This window comes from Podarcis liolepis (assembly GCF_965112155.1).
Source record: "Podarcis liolepis genome assembly, chromosome: 3".
Taxonomy (NCBI): Eukaryota; Metazoa; Chordata; class Lepidosauria; order Squamata; family Lacertidae; genus Podarcis; species Podarcis liolepis.
The window spans coordinates 60575579-60598571 of NC_139557.1; the positions used below are offsets into that span (position 1 = coordinate 60575579).

At 40.1% G+C, this 22993-nt stretch overlaps 1 protein-coding gene and 1 long non-coding RNA gene across 5 annotated transcripts in view; both read left to right on the top strand.

Annotated features, from left to right (window-relative positions):
* The window catches only part of AKAP7 (A-kinase anchoring protein 7), a gene marked incomplete at its 5' end in the record, with an annotated part of 85986 nt that overhangs the window by 54387 nt on the left and 8606 nt on the right, over positions 1 to 22993 (top strand). For 2 of the 4 annotated variants that reach the window (XM_083498182.1, XM_083498183.1), the window contains one exon: positions 115 to 262. In XM_083498182.1, coding sequence (XP_083354308.1) covers positions 115 to 262 — 148 coding nt within the window. Of the gene's footprint in view, positions 1 to 114; positions 263 to 1203; positions 1533 to 22993 lie in introns of those variants that run through there. The other 2 variants (XM_083498184.1, XM_083498185.1) reach the window with 2 other exon arrangements.
* LOC310704582 lies at positions 5675 to 9358 on the top strand. The gene is made up of 3 exons (XR_014524899.1): positions 5675 to 7228; positions 7277 to 8548; positions 8898 to 9358. It is a non-coding gene; the product is annotated as an uncharacterized lncRNA (long non-coding RNA).

A 22993-nucleotide genomic window follows, 5' to 3' on the forward strand; every position in this document is an offset into this window, starting at 1 on the left:
TAGGAAAATATTATGAAAATCTAGTTAGTCTATAAAGTGCTGTGCACATTGATGATGCTGTATTACTCTTCTGCCTCCTTGTTAGATCATGTATTTTTTCTTTACTGTTTTAAGGGAGTGAAAAGAATTGACCCAACCTTATTTGAGAATTTCAAAAACCATCATTTTGGGGATGAACCCATGAAGCGTCTAGATCTTTGCTCAATGTTGAAAAAGAAGCAGCCTAATGGCTACTATCACTGTGAGTCCTCTATCATAGTAGGTAAGTGCAATATATTTCTTATGCTTTTCTGAGTTAGCTGTAAGTGAAATGGCTTTTTGTTATGTTCACTCATCCTCCTGCTTCTTTCATGACCAAAGGAGTGTAGCATATGTGTGGACCTTTTGCTTAGTTCTTCAAGATTTCGTAACACAAACACAGTGCCAAGAATGCAGCTTAAATAATGTTTCTGGTCAAGGCTTTGAAACCTGTTCACATAATATTGCCTCTTCCTCAATTTATCTTCTTAGAAAAGTCAGGTTAAACGGGAAACAATAGGCACTGTTTGAATTTATAATTGCCAGGGCTGTAAACTTCAAGCAACTTGATTGATGGATTTTTAAAAATTAAAGCTTTACATTAACATTAAGATTGTTTTTCCCCTCCTGGATTAATAGGAGAGGCTGTGACTGAGGGAAAGTTGCATGCAGGAGGCTCCTATATCCCACCCCATTGTGTGTACATGGAAAAACAGCACACTTAAAAATGACATACGAATGAGAATCCTGCTTATATTTTTCCTTTCCATGTGAAACTACTCTAGCTTTCTAACAATGAGAACCAGAGCCAGCTGAAGCAAACAGTGTTCAGTGTCAATAATTCATTTAAGTCTGGATCTTCCACAATACTAATAAGTTTCATTTTTAAAAGCCATTTGGATTTTAGCAGAGATGGCCTTTCTTTAGGGTGGCCTAGTGTCCTCTTCCATACCAGACAGCCAGCTGCTTGGGATTGTGTCCCTTTTCCCTGTTCATCCAGTAAAATTCATGAAACTGGCACTTAGGGAAGGGGTTTTTGAGGTGGACAGGGAGTCGTGATCTGACCTTCCTTTCTTTTTAAATGCCAGATCTGGTTCCAAGTGCCTCCTACCGCTTACAAAGCAGCACTGTTGTTTTTTTTAAAGGCAATGAAATCTATTTATTTTTAACGTACTGTATTGACAGCAGGTCAAGCTTGTGGCTGTGTGTGAAAGACGTGAGGACATTTCCTTAAGGACAACTGCCAAAGGAAATGCAAAAAGAAAAAGAAAAAGTTGCCAGTGGATAATACTGCGTCTAACTGTGCCACATTAAGAGGGAACAGAAGCAGCTCTGCACCCAGAGCAAAAGCAACAGCTTTGACAGAAGTAGTAGTAGTAGGAATACCAAACAGCTGCTAGGGATCAACAGTGGAGGACAGAGAGGACCACCAGAATGGGACACAGAGGAGGAACTGATTTGGGGTGATATTGGAGTGAGATGCAAATTAAATAAATTTATTTTCAACAGTTGAATGCCATTTGTTTATTATTAATTTCTCACACAGGTGAAACTATTCTCTTCCTGCAATATCCTAAAAAGGCTTTAATCAATATATTTCTTTATTTGTAGAAAGCCAGGTGACTAAAGCATAATTAATCAACTTACAACCCTTATAATGACTGCAGCATACAGAGGACTAAAGCAGAGTAAAGTTTTCATTTGCTATAGAAATGTATAAAAGCAGTGGCTTTTATTATTAAATAACTACATACTACATTTCTATATTACTCAGTAACCAAAGACTTGTATTGTGATGGCAAAAATACCTTTTTGTTAGCCTGCAGGACCTTTCTCCATCAGCTTATTTCAATGGGGCGCTTTCCTCAACAGTGAAAATAACTATACTCTTTACTCTGGGTGCCCTGACATACCCCAGATGATTTGGTCCTTATGACATTTTTACTGATAATGTTGGTTTGTAACTTTGTAACTTTGCATTGTGAAGTGCTTCACTGTTACTCCAAACGAAAAGTAGTGTAGATATTTTTTAATTAAAATAAATACATATAGGTGTGCTAGAAGTAGCATGTTCTCCTCCACTAATGGAAGGCCAGGAGAAATGATTTCTGCTGATTTCTTCTTCTACCTGCAGCCCTCTGTAACCCCATAAACCTTCTCACTATATAGAAGGATCTGGCAACTTCTGTTTTAGTGTATCTGAAGAAGTGTGCATGCACACGAAAGCTCATACCAAGAACTAACTTAGTTGGTCTTTAAGGTGCTACTGGAAGGATTTTTTTTATTTTGCCAATAAACCTAGATTATCCACAGCAGTTGGAAGGTGGCGTAAGGAACTACAGGGGAAAGGATGACGTGGCAAAGCTCTCTTATCCCCATCTTCTGTTAGCAGGGCCTAAACATTTGTTCTGTTTGCAGAAGGGCATTATTGGATGCAATCCAATACATTACATTTTTAGCCTGAGTAAAATCAATATCCTTTATTGAATTTTATGTTGATAGTCTATAACATTTTCTTAAGGTATTATGGCATAAAGAGGCATTTTATTAGCAAGGGAAAGGTGCTCTTGGAAGTGAGTTTATATATACTAGAAAGATACCATAATATTTTTTTGCTAATGAAACAGTTCAAAGCAAGTTCATTTCATTGTTCAGGTTCACTTCTCACCACTGTGCCATTTGATTTTGGCTTTTATTCTGCTTTGGAGCATGCAGCAGAGATTATTACTAATGTTTATTCTTGCACTTTATATTTTGGGCTCTGAGTAAAAATAACTGTGAAATATAACATGGCTAAACGATTGCAATCAGTTTTTCCACGTGGCCTTCTATTTTTTATTTTTTTATTGTGCTTAATGCCAATTTTGATATGCATTTGCATCCTCAGTTTTCATGTTTGTTTGAACAAGCAAAAGGTAATGGGGCTTCTATGGGCCTTTAATTAGTTTATTCCTGTTCATTCCCAGCCTCAGCAGTACTGTATCAATCCTTATTTAGTAAGTTCCTGTTTCCTGCAGCATGTATGTGTGTCTATTCCTGCGTCATCTATGCTGTATTTGCTCATTGTGCGTTTACTGTCAGAACAATTGCTCCTGTTTTATTCTATTCTTATTCTATTCAAGTTCCCCCACTATAGGAAAGAAAGCTGCCTTATTATTTCTAAGAATACAGTTCTGGGGCAGCAGGGCAGAGCCTTGGTCATGTTGCTCCATAGACAGTGATGGCCTATTTTACCTTGCAGTACAATGAGACAGGAATTAAGTTGTCAAGACCTGATGTAGAAAAATTCACTGTGCTACTTCAGATTGCAGGAGGCGATTCAAATTTTAAGTTCTCTCTCTGTTAAAAAGAAAGCGAGGAAAACTCAATGCAAGTAGAAACTAGCAGAGCAGGAAAAGAGGTGACCTAGAATCTTTCACCCTAGCATTAGCAGGGTGCCCCCCATAAGTTTTTGTGTGGAGGAGTATTAAAAAATGTGATGCGACTCTGCAATCTCGGGTAGGTACTGTCCACTCTTAGCACCTCAAATTCTACCGCTCATTCCGCATGTGTAAACCAGGCAATGTCACTGTCTTTCAATGGTTTATGTGAAATACAGTTGAAAGTTGTTTCTTCAGTAGAAAGATATGGTGCTTTAAATCTTTCATGATTTCATTTATACCTTTTGTTCTTCACTGCCAGCAATATCAGTCCTGATGAGACTGATGGGGAAAAGGCTATGCTGGAAATGAAGTCAGCCAAGTGGCGTGAGATCAGAGTGGGCAGATAGGGGAAGTGTTAAGACTTCCACATGTTTCAAGGAAAACATTTTAAGGTCAGATCATGTTTTCACATTCACCAGCTGATAAATAAATGTGTGAGAAACTGAAGGATCCAGAGCGGCAAAGAAAAGGCCTAAGGTTTCAAAGTGAGCCAGGTCATTCTTACCATTGTAACTTCTCACTAAATTCGCATTAAGCTGTCCTGTATTTTTCACAGGACTGCGCACAATGGCTTTCCAAATTGGTCCTCCGTTTCTTTGTTAAAAAACCATAGGTATTGCTCATGAGCGCTTTTATTTTTAAACCAAAAAGTGCCGCTCTAGTATATTTATGGTGAATTGAATATGAAAGAAAAAGATCTGAAAAGACGTGACAGCAATATTTGTTTCACACTCTCTAATTAGAAGCTTCATTATTTTGATACCTCAGGAAGATACGGTGCAAAAATAAAACATCTGTAAAGGGCTCAGTTACTATTTTCAGCTCTAAACAGGTTTGTTTTAACTCCCCTTCTTAATGATGGCTATTAGTACATGCATAGAAAGATAGATAGATAGTGTTTTGGAACAGGTGCTTGACACAACTTGTCTTGCTCAGTATGTGATAAGTTACTTATGTTTTGCATATGAATGCTGTTATAGGGAAGCAAGAACTCTCTCCCCTTTTCATCCTCTTACTCCTGTTTCACAGCTATCTGTCTGTCAGTGTTTGCAGTATTGCACTATTACCACTGAGGTCAAGCTTCCAGCCCCATTCTGTCTTTCCCATTATAAACTGTACTGTGGGTAAATTCATACAACCAGTGCTGTTTTCTAGAAAAAGAGGTGTTGTACCTCACCATGAACACCTCCCTCATTCTTGTAGAATGTCAACGGTGTCCAGCTGAGAGGTGCCAGAACTGAGTTCTTGTAAATTGCGGCTGGAAAAAAAGACTCGCATACAACTATATTCATTTATTCATTTTTTGCAGTAACAAGTGAAAGCAAATAAATTCCATTTATTTTATTTTTCATAGTTCTAAACCACTTTCCCAGCAAATACTTTCCCGAGTTGTGTTGTCCAAAATATCACAAAGCTTTTAAGGCAGCTTGTTTCACTTCAAACACAATGCTTTCTGAACAGGCAAGGTACATGCTAAGATGCAAGTCAGCATGCATGTTGATGTGAGGCATCAAGTGATGCACATTTATGTGTAAATCAGCTGTTAAAGAATGTGAAGAGACAAACATGATCAGCAGCTTCATTTTCTCTTCTTTCAAACTATCAGGCTGCATGTATACACACTCATATTTACATCCAGTGTGCTGGTTTGGGAAATGATGAGCACACAGCATTAACCACAATCCTTTCTCTATCCTGTCATTTCTTATAAAGTACTGTGTTTTGATTAGTTTTCTCCCAAACCAGCTTCAATCCAAATTGAGAAAAAGAGCTACTTTAAAGCTGGTAATTTACAAACAGCCTATGTAATGCTATATAGTTTTCAGTGGACGATGCAGGCACCCTTACTGTTAAGACAGATATTTGGCCCAGGGGCGCGGACTTATAAAAAATATTGGGGGGGGCCCGGGAAAGCTCATGAATAATAAATAAGCTCATGAATATGCAGATAAAGTGGCGCCGCCTCCTCGTGAGCGAATAGGGGAGAGCGTGCTGCGCCTATTAATCAGCTCCGAAGGAAATTGGGTGGAGCTTTTGCTCGGGAGGGAGGGCAGGAGGCATGCAGCCCGACCCTGTGCATTTTGGGCTGGGGGAGGGGCGGCGGCGGCGCTCTGCTGGAGGGGCGCTCGAGATTATTGGGGGGGCGGAGCCCCCCAAATGAATTTTTGAGGGGGCTCGGGCCCCCTCAGGCCCCATGGAGTCGGCGCCTATGATTTGGCCATCAAAAACAAAACATTGAACTCCTGTCTTTCACAATTTGCACACATCATTAAATCCTTTATGAATTATCATAGGTGCTAGGGTAGGGGCAGACAGCAACTTAAAAAGCAGAGACAGCACCTTGCCAACAAAGGTCCATATAGTTAAAGCTGTGGTTTTCCCAGTAGTGATGTATGGAAGTGAGAGCTGGACCATAAAGAAGGCTGATCGCCGAAGAATTGATGCTTTTGAATTATGGTGCTGGAGGAGACTCTTGAGAGTCCCATGGACTGCAAGAAGATCAAACCTATCCATTCTTAAGGAAATCAGCTCTGAGTGCTCACTGGAAGGACAGATCCTGAAGCTGAGGTTCCAATACTTTGGCCACATCATGAGAAGAGAAGACTCCCTGAAAAAGACCCTGATGTTGGGAAAGATGGAGGGCACAAGGAGAAGGGGACGACAGAGGACGAGATGGTTGGACAGTGTTCTCGAAGCTACCAGCATGAGTTTGACCAAACTGCAGGAGGCAGTGGAAGACAGGAGTGCCTGGCGTGCTCTGGTCCATGGGGTCACGAAGAGTCAGACACGACTAAACGACTAAACAACAACAACAAGGGTAGGGGTGGGGAACCTTACTGGGGAACTGCAGGCCCTGAGGTTCGATGCAGCCCTTTAGGGTTCACTGACCCTTAGAATTTGCCCTAGGCTACACACCTCTCGATTGCCCTGCTGACCTGTTCCATGAGTGCTTTTGCCTTGCTCAAATTGGTCCTTGAACGGTGCTAATGCCCCCTGCTTGCCTAGCAGGAGAGGTGTTTGGGTAAAAACCTTTGACTTTTATGTGGTTGGAAGGAGGCCTGTGCAAAAATACTAGTCATCTCACTTGCCCTGCACACTTGTGCCTCTGACTCTGCCCATCACTGCCACATTCCCCACCACTATCACAGGCTGTCTACAAGGGAATGTTCTCCTTGGGCTGAAGAAGGTGCCCCTGTCCTAGGAATCTAGTGGTGTGGGCACATGATTTCTTATTGCAGCTACCATGGAAATGTTTTATGAGCCGTAGACTGCATCACACCTTTTCAGCAATGCCATACTATAAACTGGACTCAATGAAGAAATTGTTAGCATAATGAAAATAGGCAGGCTTAAGTATACAAAAGGCCAAATTCAAGTCACCCAGTGTGTTGCTAGAAGCCAGCACACAGACTCCTGCTACCACAGTGGTGCTCTTCCCACTCTCCCCTGTGCTTCCCCCACATCTGCTTTGGAGAGTCAGAACCCCTCAGAACAGTACATGGGCAGACTGTTCATATGACCTGAGCCAACTATTCCAGTGTTTAGCTCTCACTTATTTTTATTTCATTTATTTCATAGAATGTATATACTGCTTGATTGTAAAAAAATAAATAAATCATCAAAGTGTTTTATAGTCCACCATATACAAACATTTCCAGTGCCTTCCATATTTATTAATTAAATTATTTCAGCCTTGCTTTTTGTAGCCAAATGGCTTCCAAGGCAGCTTACAGAGATTTTAGAAAATCAAAAGGCAAAATGAAAGGTGCAGTAGTTGCAATTGCATAGTATAGCAAGAATTGTTTCAGACATCAGTAATACCAAACTCACACCAGAACAATACAGTTTTTACCTGACACCTGAACGCCAACTGTGATGAGGCTGAATAAGTATCCTAAAGCCGAGTTGAGCTGCTGGGCATCATGACAAAGAAGACCTTACACTTTACAGCTATGCTTCTGCTGGTGTTCGGGCTCAAATCAGGGCCTACATTAATTACAGTATTTTTCCGTCTATAAGATGCCCCCATGTATAAGACGACCTCTATTTTGGGGGACTCCAATTTAAGAAAATGGGGGAAGATGGCCCCCGTGTATGACACCCCCAAATTTTGGACATTATTTTTTAGGGGGGGAAACCTAGTCTTATACATGGAAAAATACGGTACCTGAGTGCCAGAAAGGATCATATGAGAAGGCCCAGGTAATAACCAGCATGTGCTTTTTCAAGGGGAATGCAACACCATCCAAGCGAATCACACACTTTCCTCTCAAATCAGCTTTCTTAATAACCCCCAGACCGTCACTGTCTTGCCTGGATAATGGCAATATAAGATAAATAAGAATAAGTATAGAAAAAAGCCATTTTCTTTTCTGTTAAAATGCCAGAATGGCCCTTTTCTTTCTTCAACATCTGATGGCTATCCAAAGTCTCCAGAGATTACAGAGAATGCTGCATGATTGCGCAGAGATTCTGCTCTGATGGCCATTGCAGCCCTCTGAGGTATTCTAAAATAAGATACACTGTTGAACAGGTCAGTACTTCAGAAATAATGTGAGCATTGCTATTAAAACGTTTTAGGTTTAATGCCACAGCATATATATCTAGGCAACAATATAGAACAGGAAAAGTTCCTTTTGCTGCTTCTAAATCCATGCTGCCTTTGTCTTTAAAGCTTAGTATATATAAAGTATTGAGGATGATAATTTTTTGGAGGGGTGAGGTTGTAAAAAAACATTATAATTGAGCATCTCCAACTGAGCACAAGATTTGAAATTCCACTACACACTGTCCCAATTATTATTATTACTATTTTTATTTATTGAATTCATATACCACCCTATACCCACAGGTTAGAGATTTTTCCATTGGCTCTGTAAACTTGTCTTTGTTTCAGTTGAGAAGCAACATGCAAGATTCCAGAAAATATTTCTAAAAATAAAATAATTCATCATCCTCATTATTCAATATGAGGAATGTCTAGCTTGTTAAGATACTGTGTGTTTTAGAAAATGGGAACAAAATTCCAGTTTGTTTCCTTGGTTTTATAATCTTTTTAATAATATATTTCTTAAAAATAGGTTGGATCCAGACTTGTATTGGGTAAGGTAAAGGTAAAGGGACCCCTGATCATTAGGTCCAGTCGTGGCCGACTCTGGGGTTGCGGCGCTCATCTCGCTTTATTGGCCAAGGGATCTAGTGTACAGCTTCCGAGTCATGTGGCCAGCACGACTAAGCAGCGCACAGAAATGCTGTTTACCTTCCCATCAGAGCGGTACCTATTTATCTACTTGCACTTTGATGTGCTTTCGAACTGCTAGGTTGGCAGGAGCAGGGACCGAGCAACGGGAGCTCACCCCATTGTGGGGATTTGAACTGCCGACCTTCTGATTGGCAAGTCCTAGGCTCTGTGGTTTAACCCACAGCGTCACCTGTGTTCTATCTTGTATCGGGTAGACCCCTGCTAATAGGATGCTATAGTTCCTCTGCGACCCCGTATGTCTCCTGAAAACTTGCTTGGGACGTTGTGAGGGCTCCTGGGACACTGCAGGGGGGAATTGCCATAAACTAGCAGCCCCCTCACCCTCAGGCCCTCGGCCCCTAAGTTACTGTCCACAGTAACTTACAGGTAGCAGGACAGGAGCCTCAACTGGATCAGAGTCCAGCCCATGAACAGAGGAGACCTTTCCATTCATGAAGGAGATATCTGGATCTAACATATTGTTTTAACAAAAATTACTAAATGCAAAATGCAGGTGCCTACTATGGAGCCCTATGTATCGACTGTCAAATATTTAATAACTTGCACATCAGCTATTAAATGCCATCAGCTACCAAATGTCAATTAATGTCAAATACTGGAGTTTCTTTGCAAATGTTACCAAAACTTCAAATATTAGAATATTAGAATTTTGACATTAAGACAATTGAGACTATTTAAAAAAAGAAAATTATTGTCTGCTCTAGTGCTATGAACCACTGTTTTAATGTGATAAAAAATCATAAAGATTGAAGGTTAAGCAACAACCTCCATTTCTCCTACTCACTATGAGAGCATACTGAGCTTTTCTGTTAGTAATAATGCTAGAATAGCATTAGCATTGTTTCTGGATTTTGCAGGTAATTAATATTCCCATGTAGAAGGGAACACACACACACCATTTCTATGAAAACTTACATCTCACACTTTTGATGTCTACACACAATTCCGGGCAGCTTACAACAACTAAAACTAGCCATAAAATGCAATAACATTCGGAAACAAAAACAATATAACAGAATCAGAGTAAATTCAGCCATGAATAAAAACTTACTTATCTGATATGTGTGTTATATGTAATATAAACCCATTGCAAATTACTAAATTCATCATAAAATAATGTAATGCTTAGGATCCATGCTGCATGTTTAATGGTTGCCAAATTCAGACCCATTGACTATGCATATAGCTGTGTGTAAGAGCTCTGGGCAGTTACAAGGTATGCAGAATAAATGCATTTTCTGTGAAGTGCAGCAGAAGATGTGCTTGCCACAGCAGGCAGAAGTACGGGGTGGGGGGAAATGGCTGGTCAGATACTGAAACAGCAGCTGCAGCATATTATCATGCTTCTCTAGGCCTGGGCCAAACTTGGCAAGCCTAGCATATTCTGGACTTTGAATTCCCCCCACCTTACATCCCTACATTCCTTGTAAAGGTATAAGCATTCAAGAGCAGAATAAAGTGTAAGATTTTTATGCAGTGAATATCATTTTAATATATTCAAAATAAAATTTTAAAATAATGGCAACATTTAAGTGAACGCATGAAACTGCTTATAATGAGGAGATCACTTCTCTACCCAGGCTAGTCTGAAAGTGGCTCTTGGAGACCTCTCATCTTTTTTTAACCTTGTTCTCTGATACCCTTTGGCTAGAGATGCTGAGATTTGAGCCTGTGGGTCTTAGGGGTGACATGATTCTGACTGGAGCTTTGTGAAAAATAACCCTACTTGTTACGCTCCTATCAAACCCACGCTTCTCACCAGGCTTCATAATTCCAGTCGTCATATCTGCATATTATATGCATATATGTGCAACTGTAACCTGTTTCTTGAAAAGCCTTTTCAAGCAGAAGTGATTGGGAAGCAGCAGGTGTGTGCAACCGTGTCGTCGTCGTCTTCTTCTTTGGCGATCACTCATAGCCAAGTAAGATTGTCTTCAATAAACATGGTTTTGACAATGAATCCGTAAGTGACTGTGGAGGCCAATTCTGGACCCACACATCCTTCCACTGTGGGAACATTGGTTCCCGGGCGGGAGTTGATCTCGGTGTGGATTTGCCAAGCGTGCCTTCCTCTTAGCACGACTGTGTATGCACATACATGTAGGGCCAGCCCAAGACATTTTGCTGCCTGAGGCAGACAAAGTGGCACCTTCCGCGTACAAAAGCTGACTGGACTGTAGTTAAAACTTGTTCAACACTGGTGACAGGATAGGATCCTTATCACAACTGAAGCTTCAGGCCAGATTAGGAGGACAGGAGAGAACATGTGGCAACAGAGAAGAATGGGTGGAATAGCTGAAGGTGGCTGCTGCTCCCGCTCAGCATCCACCATGCGAGGTGCTTGCCTCACTCTGTGAAATGCTGGAGCTGTACCTTCATGCATGCTTAAGTTTTTGCATACCTACGACTTCCTCACTCATGTGTTTTTACATATTTGAAACTCTCTGAGGGAGAATGTAAAGAAGCATTAAGGTAAAGGGTTAATCACCCTTCCTGTTACTTCTCTAGTACTACCCAGTAAGTGGCTTTAAAGGGGGGGGGGAGGGGGAGGCAGCACTGTGTTATTAAACCACATGCACTTGCACCTAACATGAAATTTATCCCTAAAGTATGTGAATATTTTCTTCAGTAGCACTGTGTAAGATTAATAAGTAAAAGGAAAAAAAAACTAGTCAACCTATTTTAACAGGACTGGAGGAACAAAATGCTGCTGAAATGGCAGGAGTGTTGCCATGTTAGCAAAACAGTGCTTTCCTATTTTTCAAAATGGGTGAATGTGTGGCTAAGCCAAGGTTCAAGCGAGCAGGGTTTGGCCTTCCTTCTGAGAAACTGAATGTTTCCCCTCTGTAAATAATTCTAGCAGTTGTGCAGCTTTACCAGCTGCTGTTAAGCTTGAGGGCAAAGGTTCTTTATATTCTATTTATTCTGTGAACTGTGATATCACAGTATGGATTTGAGAAGACACAATACTAAGCGCTTCATAATAGCATCTCTTTCTGGAAAGCCTCTCGCTGAGTGGTTAGAGCATCTGCTTTGCATGCAAAAGGTCCCAGGTTCCATCCCCAGCATCTCCAAGTAGGGCTGGGGGGAAACCTCAGTATGAAACCCTGGACAGCCATTGCCAATCAGCTTAGATGGGACTGAGCTAGATGAGCCCATGTTCTGGCTCACTATAAGGCAGCTTCCTATATTTCTATAACTATTATTAATCAAAATATTGCAGGCTAAGTTAATTGTATATTTTGTATGTCTTGCATTCTTTCAGAATGCTGTTACACAACTCTATGTTGTGACTTCATTTGGAATACTGTATATATGATTTTTGATCATATTTTATACTGTAACTTACCTTGATATCATTAATTTCATGAAGAACAGGCTCAAAATTGAAATAAACAAATGTAATTGATTGCTTGCTATGACCTAACAACTTTTTCTTTAGAAATGCCTACAATCTATAACCTTTCAGATCAATTGTTACTGTGTGTTGACTTAAGCATTATGTGTGCCTGGCTAATTTACTATTACAATGTTTCAGATGGGATACTTAATAATAATTAAACCATTTTGAAATCTTGTATTAATTTGTTACTGACATACTGACTAATACATAATGGAGACAAGTACAAGCTATACAGTGTAATAAATCACTATGAAGACACGGGAATAATTTCCAGTGCAATTTCCTCCTGAGATGTTCCCTTTTCCCTGAGGTTTTATTTTAAATTGAGAATGAGAAGCACTGAATGATGGAGGTATTAAAAGCTTACTTCTCAGAACAAAGAAACTGTAACTGTGCCAAGCTGTTAAAATATGCTGAGATATATAGGTTAAAACCTGAAATAGATTCAAAATAGTGTGTGACTGTGGAACTGTCTGGTTTCCAAGCACTAAGATAAAGCTGTCTTTGAAGCTGGTTTGATTTAACTAATGTACTTATAAAAGATTTTCTTTTAACAGCTTGGGCACACCATTCTGCCTATGAGAAATTGCTCTCAGTATTTCAGTGTTGGTTTCTGCAAGCATTCAGGCCCAATTTTAAATATGTTTTTCAGGTTTTGTGTTTTTATATGTGATAAGCAGGCATGCATCTGATAAAGATAGGCATATTAGTCAGGGAATCTCAGCCTGCACATTTTTTGTTTGAAAATAAAAACTGAGAGCTATGAAGTGCCATAAAGCTGTTAGGTCTGGTGCTTTGGGGTCTGTATTTACACATCAAAATGTGGCTGAACTCCGAAACCTGTTACATGTAGCTGAAATAGTTTGAGAATTGTAGTGTATTCTCCTGAGAAATATTGTGAAATAGGGTTTTGTTCATTGTAGGAGTACATTCTTGGGAGAGAAATGGTTCTGCAATTCTTATGCTTTTTGGTTCTTTAAAAACCAGTGGTACCTCGGGTTACAAACACTTCAGGTTACAAACTCCGCTAACCTGGAAGTAGTACCTCAGGTTGAGAACTTTGCCCCAGGATGAGAATGGAAATTGCACGCCGGCGGCGCAGGAGCAGCAGCAGGAGGCCCCATTAGTGAAAGTGCACCTCAGGTTAAGAATGGTTTCGGGTTAAGAACGGACCTCCGGAACAAATTAAGTTTGTAACCTGAGGCACCACTGTATGTGTGTAAGGATTGAATTTTGCAAGTATCCTCTTGCATCGCTATATTATGAAATGTATCATAGTGAACAGCCAAAACCAAAGACTGTTTGAGGAAATGCACTATTTTTTTCTATTTAGTAACTGAAATGAGATATGAGATGGTAGATTCAATACCGAACTCTAAATAGAAGGCATGTAAAGATTTAAGGAGTTATGGAATAAGGCCCCTTGATTATAGGAATGCAGCCTAGAAAGGCTTTTAGAAATAAATCCCGACTAGCATGAAAAATTCCATTCCGGTGCCTAAAAATCTAAAGGCCAATATACCACCTGATCTTCTTTTAATAACAAAAGAAAAATATGCTTAACCCTTTGAATTTTAATTGAATGGATTCAGTGGGTAGTTTTACTACGTGTTAATTTGTTACTTAAATTTAAAAAGATGGCATCAGTTTGTAGTTCTGGAAAATATTTTAATGAGCTGACTCACAATATCAAGAGTTGAAGTCTGTATTTCTCCCTAGGGTGGATCATTTATTCACATCCTAAAAGAACTACTACTTAGACCAGAAGATCAAAATGACACCACTAACAACTGGCATTAATTGCATTAATAATAATCTCAGAAGTAACGTGGCTAGCATGAACCATTATTTAACTGTGGAACAGCACTTTAGTTTGCTTGTACTGTTTCATATATATGTTCTTAGTAATCCTTACAACAACCCTGTAAGGTAGGTCAGCATAATTATCTCTGTGTTGCATATTGGGAGTGGGAGGGACTCTGAGTCTGAGAAATAGTAGCTTGCCAGACAGCCATTTAGTAAGTTCATGACAGAGATATGATTCACACTGGGCAAGCTCAGCTCATATGTTTGCCTGCTCCACTTCATTAACTCTCATGGGGACAATCCAGTTGAAGTTATGCATCTTGAAGTTTAATTAAATTCTGTGTGAAAACTTTAAGCACATTCTTAACTCTCCCTTTGAAATCGGCTGGGTTGCTTTTGACACAGATTCACAGGGATCAGAAGTGTTCATTGACATTGGCACTGGCTTTTACTGCACTTCTCCCCCCTTTCCGGCTTGCTTTGTATATTAATTGGTGCACGTGCAGTTCTTGGATACCCCGAAAAGGATGACTGAAACTCGTTACTGTCAGAAATATTCTCCCTTGCTTTAATGGCTGGTTTTTACTTATGCCCTGTAGATGTGTGTTAAGCAGTCATGTTTAATTCATTTGTACTTTAGAATATGGGTCATGTGTTTTCCCCAAACTCGTGATTAGACAGGCTGACAATTTCTGCTTAGATAAGACATGCTTTATTACAAAATGTAGATGAATCTGTTACCATGCCTGATACAGTTTTACAATCCATTCTGTCATATCAGAATGGTTTAGGAGGTTGCTGTCTTCCTAGTATTCTATTTTTAAAAAGAAAATGCCAGTATTTCCACGGAGGCACCATCTGACTTCTCCTGTCCCTGCTTTGGCAGCAAAATGATAATGGGACAGCCCTCAACATTGTTAGGACACTGTGTTCTTTTCAGATTGTTATAACACATGGGTGCAATTAAATTTTTTTAAAAATAAAACCCCTCTGCTTTTGTATGTTGGTGATACTGAAGCAACTTGCTAATTGTTAATGATATTGTAAAAACGACAACAAAGATTGTTGTCATCCTAAGATCAATGATGTTTTATCCAAAATTGAAGATCAAAGAGAGCCATGTGTTTAGGCCACCCTGATTCATAAATCTGTGTCATGTGATCTCTGCCAGGTCTTACATGTTTTTATGGGCTATCACATAGGGGCACTGAAGTGTTAGGTAAAGATATAAGAGTGGTGAAACAAAGGAACAAGATGGTGAGGTTGTGGAATCTCCTAGTTTGCAGTTTTCTTTGTCTCCAGCCAAAGTGTGAATGCCTTTGCATGGGCATGCCTGCATGTCAATGCCCCCTGGTATGTACACAAACAAAAACAAATTAAACCTTGTTAAGATGAATGGTGGGGTGGGGTGGTAGAAGCACTGTGAAACACACTGGAGAAAAAACAACTTCACGGTTCTCTAAGGCAGTAAAGTGATCTATCTCATGGGCATCCTCTCAACTCTTTGCTCTTCAGTCCAGTTCCTGTCACTGTTTCTGCTAGGGGAGTGGGTGGCAGTGTAGTCTAAACTAGGGGTCAGCAACCTTTTCCAGCTGTGGGCTGGTCCACCGTCCCTCAGACGGTGGGGGGCCAAACTATATTTTTTGAGGAGAAATGAACAAATTCCTATTCCCCACAAATAACCCAGAGATGCATTTTAAATAGAAGCACACATTCTACTCATGTAAAAACACGTTGATTCCCGGACTTTCCATGAGCCGGATTTAGAATGTGATTGGGCCATATCTGGCCCACGGGCCTTAGGTTGCTTACCCCAGTCTAAACCATTGAGCCTCTTGGGCTTGCCGATCAGAAGGTCGGCAGTGCGAATCCACACAATGGGGTGAGCTCCCATTGCTCTCCTAGCTTCTGCCAACCTAGCAGTTTGAAAGCATACCAGTGCAAGTAGATAAATAGGTAGTATTGTGGTGGGAAGGTAAACGGCACTTCCATGCACTTTGGCACTCATCAAAGTGTCCCATTGTGCCAGAACTGGTTTTGATCAGCTGGCCACATAATCTGGAAAGCTGTCTGTGGACAAATGCCTACTCCCTCGGCCTGAAAACGAGATGAGCGCCACAACCCCATCGTCACCTTTGACTGCACTTAACCATCCAGGGGTCCTTTACCTTTCTGCTTATGGAGCAATTGCAGGACATGTTGGAGGACATGCTCTAATCAGCATTTTCTTACTTTACATTAATTTTTCTGTCATTAATTACAGAATTATGATGAGGCATCATTTAAATTTAGTGTTAGTTGGAGTCTAATGGGACTTTACATTCTCTGAGAGCTAAAATATGGCAGGGCAAGGGGATGTGAAAGAGAGTTATAATTCCCAAGTAGAATAGGTAACTAGAATAGATAGAAAAGCCAAGTAGAGTTACCACCTTTTTCTGGTAGAGTTCCCATTTCTTCAAATGTCATTAAACAGACAAGAATTTAACAGATGTGACTTTTTGCTGATTTAGTGATAGAAGAAGCTGCACCTGTTACATTTCTGCCAGTCATGCAGCTTTTAAAAGCAGAGGACACCCAGAAAAATAAAAAAGATGTTAAGGCAACACTAGCTCTAGCACTTTATGAACTCTAAGATTAATAAAAACTGATTTTTTTAAAAAAAACCCCAACAACAACTAGCTATTGTAATACATATTTTCTTGATAGTGGCAAAGCACAGTGTCTTATTTCTTTAAAATCCCTGTGCAAGGAAGCCCTGTAAAATGTATGAGGTATGTGTTTGGAGAATCATGTCTCTGTTAATCAGTCCAGATTAAAAAGTGAGTTTCCCCCTCTCTTCAACTATCAGTGCTAAAGCATTTTACACAAGGACAAGGAGGTGGAGCCTTGTTCGTTCATCACAGCACACAGCTCGCTTGCTTTCCCTTTTCCTCGCCTCTGTGTGTGCTTTTCTCTCTTCCTTGGAGTAGAATGAACAGTTTTCCTTTAGACTCCAGATTGCTTTCCACTTTGCAGTTTGGGGTGTACACACTGCAAGGGCAAGGACGAAAATAAAGCTGTAGATGCCATGGGTCAACTCTGCTGCTATCCTTTTGGGAGAGATGAGGAGAAAATCAGTAAGTCTGACTGCTTTGTCTAGTGCCAGAGTCTTCCTAAATACTGGCTGCAGTATTCCAGAGTGCTGTTTAAAGCTGGGGAAAGACAGCTTTATTTATTTGGGGTGAGGCTCCCCCTTTAAATTAAATACTTTGCTTCAAGAGTTTGAGTGCAGGTAGGTAAAAGATAAATGTCTGAATATATAGCTGTATATGCTCAGTTTATTAGATTTGTTTGTAACTGAGAGGAATTGTATTCTGATTACTCTTTGAAGGTTGTTTTGTTAGTGAATAGTAAAGATGATATCTTAACAGTGCATCAGCGTGTATATTTGTTTAACTTACCAGGTATATACTATGGGATAGGGCAGTATTTGCCCACTAAAGACTAATCTCTTTTAAGGGCGTTGATTATTAGCCAAATGTAACAGACATGGAGGTTTGAAAAGCCAGAATATTGTTATACTTTGAGGATGAGAAAATGACTCAATAGCATTTTTGTTTATTATAAATGCATGGCATCCATACAAGTACAATATTCTTTTTGGAATAATTACCAGATCTGCTTCTGTTTTAGTTCACATTGCAGTGAGTTAGGTGCACCAGAGAACAAAATTGTGCTAACAAAATGTAAGTGATTTGACTTCAGTTCTCAGATTTATTTATTATGTGCTTCAGTGCAATATTTGTACCAACCTTGGCTACATAGTGACAAATTTACAGTTGACTTTTTACTAACCAAAATATTTCCAGTTTTCCTCTCAGAAAATCAAGCCACACCATGTCTGTCACACTGTTTCCAAATTGTTTTAATCAGCTTCATATATTTGGTCCTAGCAAACTTGGAAGGTGTCCATTAATAAATAAAATTAATGACTATGGATGCAAACCTAAGTATGTCTACTCAGAAGTAAGTCCTAGTGAGTTCAGTGGGACTTATTATTAGGTAAGTGGGGTCAGGATTGCAGCCTAAGGCTCCAGTGCTATAACACTTACATGGAAATAAACCTCTGTTAGCTGACCCATAATATTAGATGTGGTAGTCCCATAAGGTAGCCACTTAAATATCTTTCTCCTTATTATAGATTAACATTTTTTAATGCAAAAAAAGACAATGTTAATGTGGAATAAAAGATTGTACAATATATTTCAAATTATTTCACAAGCTTCTGTATAACAGCATACCCACAAGAAACCAGATTGTGAGCATTTTGGCTGGAGTTGAGGGCGGGGGAAGGAGTTGGAGAATGCAAACAGGTTGTCCAGAAGTTCAGTGTTTGGGTGTAGGATAACAGCTGGATTGAAGTTAGGTTGGATGGAGAAAGTTGAGAATGGGTTGAACGTACAAAACATTGGGTTAGATGTAGACGTAGTCATGTTTAGAGTTACACCCACTGAAATAAATGGGACTCAAGTTAGTCGTGACTGACATAAATTCTGTTGATTTCAGTGGGTCCTCCCTAAGCATGACTAAGTCTGAACCCAAACCTTGGCATCACAAAAGAGTAATATGAAGACAAGATTGGGTGACATATCATGTTCTAAGCAAATAGCATATTGTGCAAGAAAATTATCCAGTGGGAATAATTTGGCCAATAAAGAAAATATTCTCCTCAGTGATACCAAGCTGACCTAACAAGCTGTTAGGATATCATGATGCAGTGGGCAGAGGCTTTGTTGTTGATGCTTATTACCTTATTAGCTCCCTAGGAAAAGGGTAACTGTTCCAAAGGCTGTGTGGTACATGATTACTTACCGTAGATACAATACTTTCACTTCAGAAAGATGTGGATTAAAAGGGATATTTGGTTACATCATTTCTATATTTTACATAATAGGCAGAGCCAGTGAGTAACATTATACTCTTTGTTTTGTGATGAGAAATATAACTTCCAGCTTTTATATCCAGTATATTTCAAAAGGAGCCAGAGACACATTCAAACTCCCCTTCTAGCTGTTCTCTGCCACCCCCACCAGTCATTAAAACTATGTAGTATATGAATACTGTTGAATGCAGTATTTGCAAAATTAAACTTTATCACACAGTTTAGATTGTTAGCTGTATTTATTAGATTTAGAGGGAGTTGTAGTCCAGCAACATATGGAGGGATAAAGGTTCCCCACCCCTGAATGGGCCATAATATATATACAGGAAGAAGGCAAAGTAAGCTCAGACACCGAACAAAGAAGAGAGTTGTCCAACTCACTAAGGTAGCACACTTGTAAAAGTAGCACCTCAGACTGCAGGTGGAGGTTCAACATGATTGGATGCTTTCTGCCATATAAAACCTTGCCTATAAAAATCTAGCATGTCAGGTAGAAATCAACTCTAGGTTTACTCATTGGCACATTGTTTTCTGTATACAGGGACTTTTTCAATGGAAGAACATTAAACCATTAAGCCTAAGTAGTACAAGCCTGACACAGGTTTAGCACCTCAACAAGGGTGGTCAATATACAATCACCAGAGTAGACATAAATTAATCAGAAACGAAAGCCAGGAAAGGTTCTGGCTTATGGAACTGGCAGGTAGAAAAACCAGTGGGGTCGTCAGGGTGGCTTGGGTAAGAACCACAGGCTATTTTTGCTTCCTTTTTGCAGCAGCCTCTTGAAAGCAAAGACCAAGAGGTCACAGAACCAAATGAACTATAAAAAGCTGTGCCTTATTCCAGGCCAAAATGGCAAAATTGACAACTGAGCCTTGGAATTAACAGTTAGACAGGTTGATGAAAGGCTGAGGAGAAAAGAAGACAGACAGGTCTTCTTTTTTTGGGGGGGGGGGATTTTGGCATGTGGCAGCAAATATTAATTAGCCCAGTTATAAAGCATTTAGGAAATGGTGCATTAATATAATATAATAAATATGTCTGGACAATTGGATACAATTCTATGGACAATTTTATATAATAAAGCAGTTGCCCATCATGAGGCAATTTACAATAAGGTATGACCTAAACCCTAAGCCAACTCTGCACACTCACATCAGATAATGGTCTGCTACAAGGTTAGCGAACACAGTGCCTTCCAGACGTTATGGATCTAACATACCATCAGCCCCAGCAAGCACAACCAATAGCCAGAAATGATGAGAGTTGTAGTTCAACAACTTTTGGCGGGCACCATGTTGGCTAGCAAGACCACTCATGCAGATCCAGTTACACGCTTGCCATGTGCAACAAGTATGAGTTTCACTTGACCTATGTTGGGAATAATGAAAATACTCTTGAATGGTAAGGCAATTACAGTGGGAGAGTGTGTACTTTCTGCAGGTCCACTTAGCTTCAATTTATTGGCCATCACCAATATGTCCAGGCATTGGTTCAGCTTGTGCACGGCCTCTCCTGAGTCATGTTTAATGGAGAAATAGAGGTGGGTGTCATCAGCATACTGTTGACACTGTGCCTCGGATCTCCTGATGATGCTTCAACAGCTTCATATGGATGTTAATTAGCATTGGGAATAAAACAGTGTCTTGCAGCACCTTGCAACTGCCAGGGTGTGGACACATATTTCTCCCAGTGCTATTTTCTAAGACCAGTAGGAGCAGAACCACTTAGAGAACTGTGTCTCCAACCTCCAGCTCACATTATAGTCCACGAAGATACCATGATCAACGGTAACAAAAGGCATTGTTGGATCCAGCAGGAGCAACATGGTCGCACTCTCCCTGGATCCGCCCAGTCTGCCCCACCCCCACTCCCAATTTATACAAGAAGCAAAGATGAGCAGGTGTCAAGTTGTGGGATGGAGAGCCACAAGCACCTTGCCCACATCCTCAGACCTTCATAACTGGAACTGATCCTTCATAACTTAATAAGAACACCTCCCCAGACACTGGCATCAAGATCAGCATAAAGAGAAGCAATTTTGTCCTCACAGTGCCTAGCAAACCTATCACAATAGAACTTTGACAGGTCCAGTGCCCCATTAACTGGGGCTGGTGCTATAAATACATGAGAGTGAAAGTTAAAGTGTATGCAAGTGCCTGTAAGGAGGAAGGTACAGAGACTTCTGCAAATTTATATCCCTGACGGATCTGAATATGTACTCCATCACAGTGTTCCAGCCATGCAATTTGCCACTGTTCTGGAGTAATCAAGGGGCAAAGTTACTGGAAGAAATAGCATAGCACAGCTTGGCACACTTCAACCAATCAGCTGGTTCACATTGGAAGGGGGAAATTTAAATGGCCAAATTATGATGCTGATTTGCATATCTGATGAGACTAGTACCATTGTGATATGTCATTCTAAGCTTGGCTACATATACTAAGAAAAGCCTAGAATTTGTAGAGGACATTGGGATGGAAAGGGGGCGAGGGAAAGAAATAGAGAAGGAGCACAAGTAGATTCTGCAATGTTAAATATTTGAAGACCGAGCACGACTTAATAATCTTAAACTAGCAGGAGCCAGAACAGTGAGTCCTGTTAGTACAATGGGGCTCTCCTCCACATTGGCTCTGGGGGGTGGGGGAAAATTTCCAAAATGGGGGAAGAGAGGGGAGAATGTTCCATCAAGTAAGCAGAAATACTTGTGCTCATGAGGCCATTTCCTTAGTTCATGTGCACCCATTATTCTGAACCTGACGTCCAATTTTGTTCTGGTTCAGCCTCAGCATATATACTGCTGTTTGCGAAGACTGTTGAATAACGATTCAGCTTCTGTTGCATTGTGGGGAAATATAAAGGTCTATCCACTGTTGTATTCTTGTTTGACTATGTGTGATGTCACCTATTAATCAGAGCTCCTCTGGACACCGGTCACAAGAAGTGTGCAGAAAGAGCAGACAATGAAGCACCATAGCCATTGCATGCACACCCAGTTTTCCCCCTGCCTTCTTTTACCTGCAAAAGTGAAGTGCTGTGGCTGTTGCCTGCCCCAGTTCTCCATTTCTCTCTTAATAGCGGGAAAGAGAGAAGGGTCTGGTGGTACCATAACTCAGTGCTGCCTTTTCCCGATTGAGAGGGTATTTGCTGGGGAGCTGAGAAAGCCATGGGAGAAGTATGGAGTAAACCAATGAAGGAAGAGGTAGGCAGCAATTTGCTGAAAATGTATTTGCAAGACTGCAGTGTTTTGTTGTATTCCTAACCAGCAAAGTGTCATCAGGGAAATTGCTTTTCTTTAGTTTGCCAAGTTTCTGTATTCCATTTAAGTGCCCTTGTGAAAAGTGGTGGATGGGAATGTATATCAAAGGCTTTATTGCTAGTAATTTACCATAACAAGTAAATTGTCTCAATGTGGAAATAATTTTTTGTGGTTAGCTATATGTAAGTATAGACTTGTAGTAAGAGTGCTTGTCAGCAGTATGCACACACAAAAACAATTCTTTTTATCTTCTATTCATAAACAAAAACTTTTCATTGCTATTAAATTATCTACAGGTGAAAGAATGCAATGGAATACAGTGTGATCTTTAAAAGAATCTGTAGTAAAACTGGTGCTTTTGAACTTATTCATAACCAACCTGGAGTCACAGGTGAACACTCAGGTAGCAAAGTTATAATATGTCAACCAGTTATATAGCATGGTAAGAACCCAAGTAGACATACAGAATGTGAAAAAAAATTCTTTGAACTGGTTGACAAGGCTATAGAAATGTAGACTATATTCAATATATTCTATCAATATATTCAATACTCAGAAAGCGATGCATGTTGGGGTAAATATATATCTTACCTTCACAATATATACAGATGAGATCTCCACTGAAAACATCTGCTTAATATACCACAACAAGGAGGCAGGGGAGGAAGCAAAAACAGACAATGGCAAATATAATACCCTTATGTATATCTAATGAGATGGGCCTTTTCAGTGGTGGCCCCATGCCTGTAGAATTCCATCCCCACTGAGGTCCACATGCACTCTTATTTATATTATTTTAGGAAATAGGTTAAGATACATCTCTTCCAGCAGGCTTTTGAAGAAAGGTTAGGGTGAAGGATTGTTAGTTGATATCCCACAGTTGGATTTGTATGGAAGTGAG